The sequence below is a fragment of the Lynx rufus genome, unplaced genomic scaffold, assembly GCF_022079265.1.
Source record: "Lynx rufus isolate CCGP_SWC_20201006 ecotype Redwood Valley unplaced genomic scaffold, mLynRuf1.p SCAF_12, whole genome shotgun sequence".
Taxonomy (NCBI): Eukaryota; Metazoa; Chordata; class Mammalia; order Carnivora; family Felidae; genus Lynx; species Lynx rufus.
In genome coordinates, this window is record NW_025814826.1 from 19,530,212 (window position 1) to 19,543,604 (window position 13,393).

General features: G+C 41.3%; 1 protein-coding gene across 2 annotated transcripts in view; it reads right to left on the reverse strand.

The window, feature by feature from the left end:
* Nucleotides 1-324: 324 nt before the first annotated feature.
* The window catches only part of ARFGEF1 (ADP ribosylation factor guanine nucleotide exchange factor 1), a 150,672-nt gene continuing 137,603 nt past the window's right edge, over nucleotides 325-13,393 (reverse strand). For both annotated transcript variants that reach the window (XM_047074012.1, XM_047074013.1), the window contains 6 exons: nucleotides 10,718-10,850; nucleotides 6,520-6,659; nucleotides 4,826-4,994; nucleotides 3,374-3,512; nucleotides 2,296-2,413; nucleotides 325-807 (listed from right to left, as the gene is read on the reverse strand). In XM_047074012.1, coding sequence (XP_046929968.1) covers nucleotides 643-807; nucleotides 2,296-2,413; nucleotides 3,374-3,512; nucleotides 4,826-4,994; nucleotides 6,520-6,659; nucleotides 10,718-10,850 — 864 coding nt within the window. In that variant the 3' untranslated portion in view covers nucleotides 325-642. The remainder of the gene's footprint in view (nucleotides 808-2,295; nucleotides 2,414-3,373; nucleotides 3,513-4,825; nucleotides 4,995-6,519; nucleotides 6,660-10,717; nucleotides 10,851-13,393) is intronic.

Below are 13,393 nucleotides of genomic sequence, written 5' to 3' on the forward strand. Positions count from 1 at the left end.
ATTTAGCAAATGAATAAGAAAATAAAGAAATTAAAATAAAACAGTGCAGGAAGAACTATATAATGTTTAAGATTTTTATATTACAGACCTGCATCTCTGTACATTTTTCACAGAAGGATGATTACCAGTATCTCAGATAGCCTGAGTGTGCAAAAATCTTCAGAATAAGAATACCATAGTTGCTAAATATCTTTTACCATGAACAATAATTTCTTCTTCTCCCCCCAACCCCAATTATAAACATTTTATCCTTCAAAATACAGCTCTCCTGAGTTGTACTTCTTGCAGAAGTTCAAATCTTTACATCTATAGTTCTTTGGGTAAAGTTTTGCTTCCACACCTGCCAAACATATGTGGGGCTCTCCCTGCTGCCAAGGACAGGGAAGGACACATGAACACAAGCGGACACTGTGGAAAGAGGCTTTCTGCTCAACATGAGCCCAACATGACTAACAGAATCCACCAGATTACTAATAGGGACTGGAGCATTGCAAGTTTGAGTTATAGTTCTGAGCATCTTTACCAGTAACCCTCAGACACTGCAATTTGGAGAAACCATTTTTCAGGTAGGAAACCTCAGCTCCTGGGTCCTTTTGAAGAGCGGAGGGATGTAAACGCCAACAGAAAAATACCAAGTTGCCATCATTGCTTGTTTATTCCAAGTTCCTGTTCAGGTGGCTGTGATATCTGAAAAACTACTCCAATTCGCAGAAAAAATCTTCTAAGAACAGCACGAAGTTCAGGAATCAAGTCAAATTGCATAATTTCACATAAGAGAGGGTAGTAGAATGACGCGTGAGCCTTAAACTGGGGGTGGAAGGGGTAAGAATTTCTCGGTTAGTAGTGCGTGCATTCCAAATCACAGAAGCTCAAAATGCCTTTAGAGTCAAACCACTTTGGGGCCTGCACCAATCAGTGAAGACAGAGGAAATACATCTGCATAAAGCAGTGACTATATTGATTATGGAAACTGAAAGAGATACTTCTCTTTAAAAAGAGAAAAGACTTCAAAAGACTTAATACAAACATTATTCACTTAACCTACCCTTATTTTGGAAAACACTTTCTACTATAGTTCCTTGAACTTATGGTAAACTTTAGTATTTATCATTGTTTTTCCTGGATAATAAGCAAAAGTAAGACCAGCGGGAATCACAGTTGAGTTTTTACAAGCTATGGGTCATTGAAACTACCTTATTTGTTAAAGAAATTTCTAATTTTAGGGAAAATACCTTACTTGCTAAAGAAATTTCTATTTTCTACCTAATACTACAATGTAAAATATGTACTCTTCAGGCAAAGATTATACATTCCACAATTATGGTCTTTGCTAGACTTCTTTAATTTCTGAATACAAGTCACCTGCCTGTTCTCTCTCCTGCTCCCCACACCCCATGAGGGACAAAGAAGCAGTGTGACAGACTGTGGCATGAAAGCTTGTAGTGGAATCAGACGGACTACGCTTTGGAGTCCTTCCTGGCCCCGTGGCTGCTCATGCCTTAGGTCACTTCTCTAAGCTTTATCCAGCCTGGGAGTCAGATGGGAATGCATGTGGACCAGAGCATATGACTTGGGATGAACATCTGTATGGCACCAACTGACACTGCACGGCCTCTATGGGGTCCCATGGCCCAAATCTCAGGCCACCTCACTGCATTTTTAAACCTATTCAGGGATCACAGCAACCCGCTTCCATTTATGTGAGCTAGTTTAGTTTTAAAAGTGAAATACCTATTTTTGCCAATCTGACATCTGTATTTATATTCACGTATTTTTAATTAATCTTCATTTCTACTTTCAAATTCTCAAAGGAATTTATGGCCCATTCACTAGGGGCTCTGTGTCACATGGAACTGATAAATATGCCAAAGGAATGGCTGAGGCCTGGGGCCCAGAAATAGCCTTGGGTAGGGGGCAGAGTACAAGCCAGGGGTTGGGCAGAACAGCAGTTTTCAAAATGGGGCCAAAGGAGAGACTTCAAGGGTCAGGATGGAAATTGCACAGTGTGGGGGAGTCAGTGGCTTGTCAGAGTGTCCTAAAGATTCTGATTCCTTCCTTACTGAATCCGGTACAGAGTCACTAATTAGAGAACAAAGCAGGGTAAGGAGGGAGAAGAATGAAGGGCCAATGAGCACAAGGGCCACGGCGGCCCAGGGCAGAGCAGCACTGTGGCCTGGACCTTGCTTGATCTACCTCTGAGCAGTGGGTCTGCAACCCTGTGCCCCTGCCTCCCACTTGAGTGTGCTGCTGCTCAGGCTAGAAATGCAGGGCTGGAAAAAAATCTCTCATACTTACCCTATTATCACTTATCTTTAGAACTTTAGTTAGAAACAAAAGCAGTAAGTTAGTCCAGGCTTCCCGGTGACTTTCTGATGTTAGAGTAAGAAAGTAACTTAGGGCTTCACTGCAGACACTGTAACAGAAAAGGCTCATTTTACATGTGCTTATGTACCTGCTGCTATGGATGTTCACAGATCAAGACCAGTGCGGACAAGGTGGATAGGGACTTTACTATTAGGAACTAGTTAGATTCTGTCTGCAAACTTTACTAGATTGTCAACATAAATGTGTGCTTTCCAAATTAGGAAGAAAATCAGACATAAGAAGCCACTGTAGTTTATCAGGAAATTCACATTTTACTCAAAGTCTCACTGAATTTCGGAGCCCCTGTGCAGTAGCACCTGCCCAAGCCCGGCGTCAAGAAACTTGGGCTGAAATTTGGGGTGGCTCTTCCCTTTATTCACTGTGAAGGTGTAGATACTCTGGGTCTTAGAAGTCTCATCAGTAAAATGGGCAAATAGGGATTAAGTCATCTCTTAAAATTCTAAAATGTATTTAATTGGTCTCTGAGAACATCTATTCCCTGCAAACACACAAAAATATCATGCAAAAGACAGCATTCTTTCTGAATGACACGATTCTTAGCATGAACTTAAAATTTAAGTCGTCATGATGTAAAAAGTGAATGCAAAAAAAGTAACACTAACAAAACTCTAAATATTTTTTTTTAACTGAATGCAGGCAGGCAGGTTTCACTTTCACAAATGATCAGTTTGTGAAAATGGAGTTACGTGGCATGAAAAAGCCTAAAAATGACGAAGTTTTAACTTTTAAGAGAGCACACTTTTTCCTTTGTCCTGCAGCAGCAGCAACAGACATGATTTGCTCATGTCTCCCCAACTGTGCACAAGTACGTTTATCTAGGAGACTGTATTTAATTTTCACAATCTCTTCCTTACACTCTAATATTTGCATGGCACTGCAGTGGGGCTGGGCTGTGGACTCTGCCCCGAGTGCAAACCTAGCGGTCCTTTCCTACTCTGTGCCATGGAGCCATGTGAATCAAAGACAGAAACTCAACCAAGAGTCTTACTTTAAAAGCCTTTGCTGGACCTCTTCCCAGGCACTAACCCGGCTCTCATCCATGTACATCCGGAAGAGAATGCGCAGCCCACAGGCCAGGCTGCTCGTCTCCTGCTTCAGAAGGTTAGGTTTGGATTTGCCTTTGAAACCTGCAGAAAAGGGAAGTTTCCAGGATTAACTTGGGAAGGCATCTTACAGAAAGAGAGGCAAATACAAAGCAACGTTTGGGCTGGGAAAGTAGAACTCTTCAAATGAAACTGCCCTGATGAGCTCCAGATAGCCTGCGCCAGGGCTCCTGGATGAACAGGGCAGACCACTCAGCATGGAGATGGTTTTCCAAGGTCGTCAGCAGTGCAAAGTGCCCACTGCGTATGGACACACGGAGCCTGGTGGCTTTAGCAGGAGAATTCCCAGTTGAAAGGTAGAAACAACTTTGGTTGAACTACTCTTTCCAGAAGTCAGGTTAAAGAGGGAAGAGGATGAACAAAGCCATGAGCTTAATTAGGAATTAAACAATCATTTTAGATTAAGTAAATATGCAAATGTAAAGTACCCAACACTATTTCACAGAGTTTGATGTTCAGTAAATATTGTTTTGCTGCATATTCTGCCTCTCACTCTTCCAGCACTGTTTTGTACATAATAGGTACCAAGGAACTATTTCTTAAATAAAAAATTGAATGTCAATATAATTGTTATAAAGTTGTTTCATTTAAAAAAATTTTTTTTAACGTTTTTATTTATTTTTGAGACAGGGAGAGACAGAGCATGAACAGGGGAGGGTCAGAGGGAGGGAGACACAGAATCTGAAACAGGCTCCAGGCTCTGAGCTGTCAGCACAGAGCCTCACGCGGGGCTCGAACTCACGGACTGCGAGATCATGACCTGAGCCGAAGTCGGCCGCTTAACAAACTGAGCCACCCAGGTGCCTCAAAAGTTGTTTCATTTAAAGATTCCAACTTGTCCAAAAATAAATTTGCCCACCACCGCCCCCCCCCACCCCAAAACATTCACTTCCATTCTGAGGTGTGGCCACTCCCAGGTAAGTATGGAGAAGTCACTGGAATACAGATGCAAGATCTCATGTTTAGGACTGTCATACGCTTTTTCTCATAAAACAGCAGCTTTTAGTATGCTGACAGTATCAACAGGAAGGCCCACGCTGGGTGAACAAGATGAAAAAATGGTCAAATCAAAGAACAAGCTGATTAAACAAGGGGGAAACAAATCTCCCCCAGCAGTTAGCTGGCTTAGTGTAGATCAGACAAAGGCCTGGCTATCGATTCTGGCTATCGATTCTGGCAATCGGACTGCCTTCCGATTATTACTGTTAAGGTAAAAAGTTCACACAGTGAAAGCCATAGACCTGAAGCATACAAACCATGAATTCTGATCCATGTATACAGCCCCAGTGCACAAGCATTAATGGTGAACATTCAAGTGTGACACCTGCCCAGCTTACCTGCTTTCCATAAAGCAGTCCTCTGTTCGTTGTTGGAATTAAATGCTTTTGCAAATCTATGTGACTCTAATAAGCAGTCCAGTAGCTTAAAAAGTTGTTGTGATGTTAAAAAGCGGTACATTCCTTGGTCTTGAGTATCAACTCGAACATCAAAGTCCACGGCATCTCTCTTTGGAAAAACAAAGCACCACAGCACGCGCACACACACAGAGTCACAAATTTTAGTAAATTTAGAACTCCGTGCTCCCCCAAAGATCAGCTTTACGAGCAAGCCACAGAACTTAATCTTTTCTAGCTCAATAGAAAATAGGAAAAGGTCCATCTTTTGTTATTACATTTCCTGAGCCTTTATATTCCATGCATCCTAGTCACCAGGCACCACCTCCTATCTTCCCAATTCCCTCCCTAATTCCTAACTCCAGGAGCTCCGCCCCTACCACAGCCTACAGCCCTCACTGTTCCTCACCCCCATCAGGTCCTCACTTCTCTACTTCACCAGTTTGGATTCTAGGAACTGCAGTTATAATTGCTCTCTTGCATAATCCCTCACTCTTTTTAGATTAATTGGCTGGCAAAACTGCCTACTCCACGTCTATACCCACACAACAAACATAACGGGCGAAAACAGACTGATTTTAAATCCAGTGGGCTCTGGGTGGTGCCTAAGCAATCCTGCACTGCCTGAGTCCACTCTCTAGATGATTAACTCATGTTTTCACTTCTCTCCTCAAGTATCTAAAATTCTCCTCCCGCTTCATTTGGTAGAGGATTTTTCTTCTCTCAATGAGAAACGCAGAAGCTATCAGAAGAGACCTCCCGCAAACTCCCACTGGCAAACAGACCAACCTTCCTGTGTTAAGAGCTACATACTTTGCTTGCTTTCCTGTCACAATGCACCAACTGCCTGTGCTTCTAACCCCCCGGGGACCGGCCCTAGATGCCACCCCCATTCACTCAAAAAGACAGCAACTGTCCCTCTTTCTGTCTTTCTCTCTTTCCTGAAGAATTCTCATCAGTGAAAATGCTGTAATATTGCCAATCTTAAAGACAAAAACAAAGCAAACCCTTCTCCTGACCCTTTCATCTTCCTCCAGCAATTATCCTATTTCTCTGTACCCCTTTACGACAATATTCGACACAATTATCAAATATTTGCTGTCTGCAATTCCTCTCGTCTCTGGTACCCATTTCAATAATGCTTTTGTCCTCAACATTACAATTAAGCACAATGTCAAGGTCACTGAAGTCCACCAAACTGCTCGAAGGCAACTCTCAGATGAAATATTACTTTAAAAAAAAAAAAGAAAAGAAAAAAAAATATTACTTGACCCACTGAGCATCTGACAGAGATGATCACATCCTTCTTAAAACATCTTTTTCATTTGGCTTCCAGGACACCACTGTCTCCTGCTCTCTCTCCCTTGCCTCATGGATTCTTATTCTCAGGCTCTTTACCAGCTGCCTTATCACCAGGAGCTCTGACCATGGAAGCCCCTGGGCTCAATACCCAACCGTCCTCTCAGCCCCGCCCACACTTATTGCCTGGAGGATATCGTTTAGTCCCAAGGTTTAAAATGACATTTATGTGATGAGCCCCCAAATCAAGTCTCTAGCTTGACCTCTGCTCTGAGGCCCAGACTGTGAAAGCCAACTTCCTATTCAACATAAAAGCAGCTGTCCTCACACCCCCATACCTGGGCTGCAGCTAGGTTTTCAGCATCTTCCTTCTTACTTGTGGCTGGGAAGAACACAATGTTGTCGATAGTCTGGATGAGTTCCAGCTGCACAACACATTTAATCAACAGGGCGGCAAACAATTTTTGTTCTGGAAATTCTGTGAGGAAACCCACCCCAATGCACATGCAAACAAAAATTATTTTGAATCCTTTATAATTTCTATGACATTACAATGCTTAAGGAAACATTCATATGAATGAAGGTTACTTGCACACATCACACTGAGTACATACTGCCTTTGCACATAAACACCACTCAGTCTCATCAATTTTTAGAAAAGCCTCAGGAAAGTAATTTTTTAAATAAAAGTATTCTCCATGACTTAGAACAGTAAATAATGTCCAAAAAGGTCCCACTGCAACTTTAAGAAGATTTAAGTTATTCTTTAATAAAATGCAACAAATGCATTCAAAGCTTAATTAAAAAAAAAAAGCTAATAGCATTTACTGGAACTCAAGTTTGACCTTTGAATATAGGTAATATAAAGCCTATACCAAAAGAAAACAACAGGAACCAGATCTGCGAGAAAGGAAGGAGAGACAGCCACAAATTCTGTAAGTGGGACAATACTGCAGGTTAACCAGAGCACGTTTTATTTGGATCCAGGTTAGAAGTTTTAGCCAAAATGACCTTATATTTTCAAATGGATCCGTAAGCAAAGAAGTCTATAAAAAGTTATGCCAAGTGCATGATCACAAAATGCTCTCCACAGGTGAAATGAAACATAACTACATTCCTCTAGCCGGATGAATTTGCTCAACAAGACACAAGACTGTTTCTGACAATCCACAGCCCATAAGGTCATGTTCATAGAAGAATTTCCCATTTCACTGACCATCCCAGTTAAGCAAATGCAAAAGCACAAGGTTAGGAAAGAGGACTCAACTACTGAGATACTGCAAGAGCTTGGCAACACTGACACGTGGCTGCAATGATGGCCCCAGGCCATACCTCAATCCTGGGATGTCCGGAGCAGCTCTTCCAGGGAGCTTTCCAGGAGGCAGATGACTGCCTAGGGGGAGCAGCCTGGAAATCACTCTCCGGGCAATCACTCAGCATTACAGACTTACAATCCTTCAGTCTCTACTTTTGCTTTTATTACAAATTCGTTTTGTGGCACCAATTTGTGGAATGCAAATTCATATTTTAAGGGCTTTAGGGGTAGCAAAACAATTTGCGTAAATTTCTTCTTGAGGTCATTAATAAAGACTCCTTTCCAGGTAGTTTTCAGAAATGCTGGAGTGCGTAACACTTCTTACTAGATCTCATGTCAAACAAAGAGTAAAACAAAGACACCACAAATCCCACAACTGTCTCCTCTTCAGTATCTTCTTCCTAATCCTTCACCTCAGTCAGAGCTGACAAGTACCAGTCAGTCATTCACCTCCCTCATTCAAGTCCTAAACTCCGTCCCTAGAGCAGGAGACTCCTGGCAGCACAGGTGGAACTCTCAATGAGACTCGGGAGTTAGGCTGATGTCTGACGAGATGTTTTCTCATCGGTTCCAGCATCAGCCACTCAAGGGGAGAAAGAGCTATCAGCAGGGTGAACGGACAGAATGGCTGACGAGACTCCACTCTGACTGAGTGGGTAAGGCTGGGCCTCTCCAGGATCTGTAGTCCTGGGAGGAGTCCAGATCTCCTGCCCAGGATCTGTAGTCCTGGGAGGCTACAGATCTTAACTTTAGACTCACTAGCAATGACCAGCAGCATGTTTGGACAGATTTTATAACGAGGGCTGACACTGCCAGGGTTATAGTAGGTGACCATTTCACTGGTTCACCAAAGCTAAACAAGATTCACTACGTGGGACAGCAGGCACTGAGCTGAGACTAGATGGGGTGGTGGTGGTGTTTTCTTAACGTGTACAGAAAGAACGTGTACAGGAAGAACGAGATAGCTGCCCCTCGGACAGGGCGAAATACTCAGGTGTGTGCTGTGATTCTTTCCCCTGAGCAGGAGACAGCAGACGGTCTCCCTTCCACTAAGTTGAAAGGGCTCATGGGGACATGGTGGCCATTTGTTCTTCCTCTAGCTCCACCTATTCTGAATCAACAATTCCATGGCAAACTTTTCCTAAAGAACTTAAAGGAGATAGAGGGCAGGACATCTGATAGTAGGAAACAAGCCCGGGCCCTCGGCTCTGGGTATGGGGAGCAGCACACAGCTCCAGTTAAAGGTGTTTCCCTAGATTAGCCACGTGAAAACTTTCTAAAGTGTGATGACCACATCCTTACTTTGTAAGGCTCAAGTATATTTAAATTCAGTCTTGGGGCTGAGAGAGAGAAGAGCCACTCACTATTCTGTCCTTATGGCATGTTCCAGGGCAAAGCTGTCGTGGATTCCTGCACGAGATATGCTGTTCTCCAGAGAACAGGAATAAAAAATGAAAATCAGCCACTCACCACTACCCATCTCCCTCTCCCCTTTAAGAGGTTAGCAAAACACCGTGACTGAAGCCAGAAGCTCTGTCTTCTCACAAGAACAAGTATAAGAACCTAGGATTCATAAAAAAAATTCCCTGAAAAAAAAATTAACTCAAAATGGATCAACAACCTAAATGTAAGGGCTAAAAGTACAAAACTCTTAAAACATTGGGGAAAACCTTCATGACCTTAGTTCTGGCAAGTGATTCTTAGCCATGACACCAAAAGCATGAGCAAGAAAAAACAGGTAAATTGGACTTCATCCGAGTTAAAAACTTTGTGCATCAGATGTTATTAAAGAAATGATAAGAACTATACAACACGAGAAAATAAATTTCTGCAAATCACGTATGTGATACAGGTATAGTATCCAGAGTGTGTAACAAACTTACAATTCAACTACAACAAGACAACCCAATTTAAAAAAGAGCAAAGGACATAAATATTTCTCCACAGAAAACAAACAAATGGCAATAAGCACATGAAAAGATGCTTAACACCACTAATCATCAGGGAAATGCACATCAAATCTACGATGGGGTACCACTTCACACCCACTAGGATGGTCATTTAAAAAAAAAAAAAGAAGTGATGGTGAGGATGTGGATACACTGGAATTGCTAGTTGGAATGCTACTGTGGAACATGTTTTAGTGGTTCCCTACAAAGTTAAACATAGAACTATCCTATAACATGACCCCAAAATTCCACTCCTGTGTGTACAGCCAACATAATTAAAAACAGGTACTCAAGTTATACTGTACACAGACATTCACAACAGCATGATGATAACCAAAAGATAGAACAAACCCAAACGGCCATCAGCAAATGACTGGATAAACAAAATGTGATACATATCCAAACAAATGACAACTGGTCATAAAGAAGTATCAGTCACTGACCAATTTCACAGTGTGGGTGGACCTTAAAAACATTATGCTAAATAAAGGCCAGACATAAAAGGTCATATACTGCATGATTCTGTTTATATGAAATATAGCAAATCTATAGACCAAGAAAGCAGATTAGTGGTTGCTAGGGGCAGGGGAAGGGGAGAGTAAGAAGGAATAGCATTAATGGGTGGGGAGTTTTCTTTTAGGGTGATAGAAACATTTTGGAACTAGACAGAGGTGGTGATTGCACAACACTGTGAATGCACTGAACTGTTCACTTTAAAATGATTACTTTTCTTATGTGAATTTCACCTCATTTTATAAAAGCAACTATAGTTGTCCTGTTTTCCTCTAGGAACGGGGTAGTTTTCCCTTGGTATTATAATTGCCTTATATAAACAAAGCTAGATCAATTTTGCAAAAAATAGAAAGGGTTGCCCTTCTTTGTGACAAGTACTAAGAAGGTGAGCAGAAGACATCGTGTGGGGCAGTCGAGTGGAAAGAAGGTCGGCTTCTCAGGAAGCTGGGTGCCCCTGCTCGGAAGGCACTATAGAGAAAGGCCCATCAGGCCCTATTTTTGCAGAAAGAATATGAGGCTGACATGCAGAAGAGAACAGGGAGAAGAGAGTCAGGTGCTCAACACAAACATTAAGCACTTGTGGAAAAAGCTGGTACTGCAGGTGTTAGCGAAATGTCCAACTTGGAGCAAATGCAGTAACAAAGTGACCACACAACCAATTACAGTATATATTTGTTAATAACAAAAGTAAAAGCAAACATTTCATCCCTTTCCTACATAAAACAAAACACACTATTTTTACTAGGAGAAATAACTCACTTGCTGTATGTTTAATTTTGCTGACTTCTTCGTTCACAGTAGAGACAGAAGCCAATGGTGCTTGCTGTCTATTATCTGCAGATCTTGGTTGAATAGAATCATGAATATCTACAGATTTCTGTGATATTGTATCCTAATAAAATAAAAAATTCCTTGTAAGTACAACAAATCTTAAGGATGAAAACAGTTTCTAGTATGCTGTTTTTGAAAACAATTACATGGGTCACTATGAAAAGGACGTTCTACACAGTGATTACAGACAAAATGGGGAAATTATTTAAAGTTACCTATGCACAGGTAAGAGCTGATAGCCTTTAAGAGAAAAGCTTCCTTTCTGACCCTCGATGGTCTCAGGTCTGGTACCACCCAAAAGCAACAGATAAAAATGCTAAGCTTCATTGTATGGAAAAACCAATCAGGGATACCAGGACTCTTCATGCAGTCGAAACAGAACATGTATGTGGCAGAGGTGGGATAGGTTTCTGCAAGCTCTGTGTAGGTGGAGCTCAGGAAAGTTTTGTAGGGGTGAGTTTAAGGAAAGATGTTCCGTCATCCAAGGAAATGGCGACCAGAAAGATCAGTGAGAAGGTGACTAGGAGTGTGGTGTCATGAGAGAAGCTCAACATTCAAGTCAACACCTGACTTTGGCTCCAGGATTAGGTATAACCTTGGAAAAGCAATGAACACTACTGAGCTAGGGTTTTCTGATCTGAAAATGGAGAGGACCTTTCCTAGTAGGTTATGAGGATAATAAATGCAAAGCACTGGCACAGTATCAGACAATATATGATAGCTGTCAATACTATTCTGGCTTTATTTTGTTACAGCAATACAGCATACCAGAAAGAAGCCAGAATGTGTTTTCCAGAGGAACTGAGAATTCTGACTCAACAGTTTTAGCTGGAAGTGAACTCACCTGGGTTTCTGAAAGGAAGACAGGGGCCTGTGTTCCCAAGGAACAGTGCTAATCAAAATGGTATTTTAACTTAGACTTAAAATATCAGTTTATGATTTTTCATTTGCTGTTCTGTATAAAATGGGGATAATGTACCAAATCGGGTTCAAAAAATTTCTAAAAGGATCATGTGTAAAAATATTTTTTAAACAGTGATGTGCTACACAAATCTAAAGCCATATTATTATTGTTATAACTGTTCTTAATTATCTTTGTATTTTTCATAAGCATTTAACAAACAAGAGGCCTTTAATAATAATTACATAGATCCAGAAGACTCATTGGGTAATTTCTTTGACCATGACGGCCTATAATACACTTTTAAGTAAAAAGTTAAATGGAAGTGGGGCGATTGAGTGGCTCAGTCAGTTAAGCATCCAACTTCAGCTCAGGTCATGATCTCACAGATTGTGGGATCGAGCCCTACGGCTCCATGTTGAGAGTGTGCAGCCTGCTTGGGATTCCTGCTCTCCCTCTCTCTCTGCCCCTCCCAAGTTTGTACTCTCTCTTTCTCAAAATAAATAAACATTAGAAGAAAAACTTAAATGGAAGAATGTATATAGCAACACTTAATTTATAAATCCTTTAAGGGAATGTTTATTTAAAATTAACTATTAAAAGAAAATGTCTCAGGGCACCTGGGTGGCTCGGTCGGTTAAGCGTCCGACTTTGGCTCAGGTCGTGATCTTGCAGTCCGTGGGTTCAAGCCCCACGTCGGGCTCTGTGCTGACAGCTCAGAGCCTGGAGCCTGTTTCAGGTCCTGTGTCTCCCTCTCTCTGACCCTCCCCCATTCATGCTCTGTCTCCCTCTGTCTCAAAAATAAATAAAGGTTAAAAAAAATTAAAAAAAAAATATAAGCAAATGTCTCTTTTTAACTTGTATGTTTTTTCTTGAGAGAGAGAGTGAGAGTGAGTGAGCATGTGCACACGGGGAAGAGGGACAGAGGGAGAAAGAATCTTTGCAGGCTCCATGCTGAGCATGGACCGGGATGCAGGGCATGATCCCACAACCCTGGGATCCTGGCCTGAGCCAAAACCAAGAGTCAGACACTCAACTAACTGAGCCACCCAGGTGCCCAGCTTGTACATTTTAGTAAGTGTATTTTAAGGGGGAGATTAATAAGTTGATAGAATAAAAAAATGTATTATCTTACTGAATATAAGTGAAAGCACTAGTTTTTGAATTTTGTGGGTCATTGGCTCTTTTGAACATTCTCATGATCCCTAAAAAGCTTCTCCCCAGAAAACTAAATGTGCACAAAAACTAGGTCACAGTATTGGGAATTTAAAACTTCTCCTTTGTATCAGAGGAATCTTTTAATGTTAGGCATACTGCATTCTCAGTTTTTCTGATCAACCAATTAAAGATGATTTTTTGGTAATTCTGCATTTTTTAGAACAGCTGTGAACCAGATGTATGCCCACACCTCTCCTTTTAAAAAGAACTCTTTAATGGAAAAGGAGGAACTCCGATGAAAGAAATCTCTATGTATCGAAGTGGAGACATCTCTTAGATATTCCAAACATAACATGTTAGTCTCCAAATAAAATTTCATTTTTTGAGAAAACTATATGTAAATTTATATACTGTACATATAAATGTATAGAAAAGAGCTGGAAGGATATACACCACAATATTAAACCCTGGAGTTGCAGTGGAAGGGTGCAGTATAAAAAGGGCCTTGCATTTTTTTTTACCCTATTTTCTTCTGTAGTTTTTTT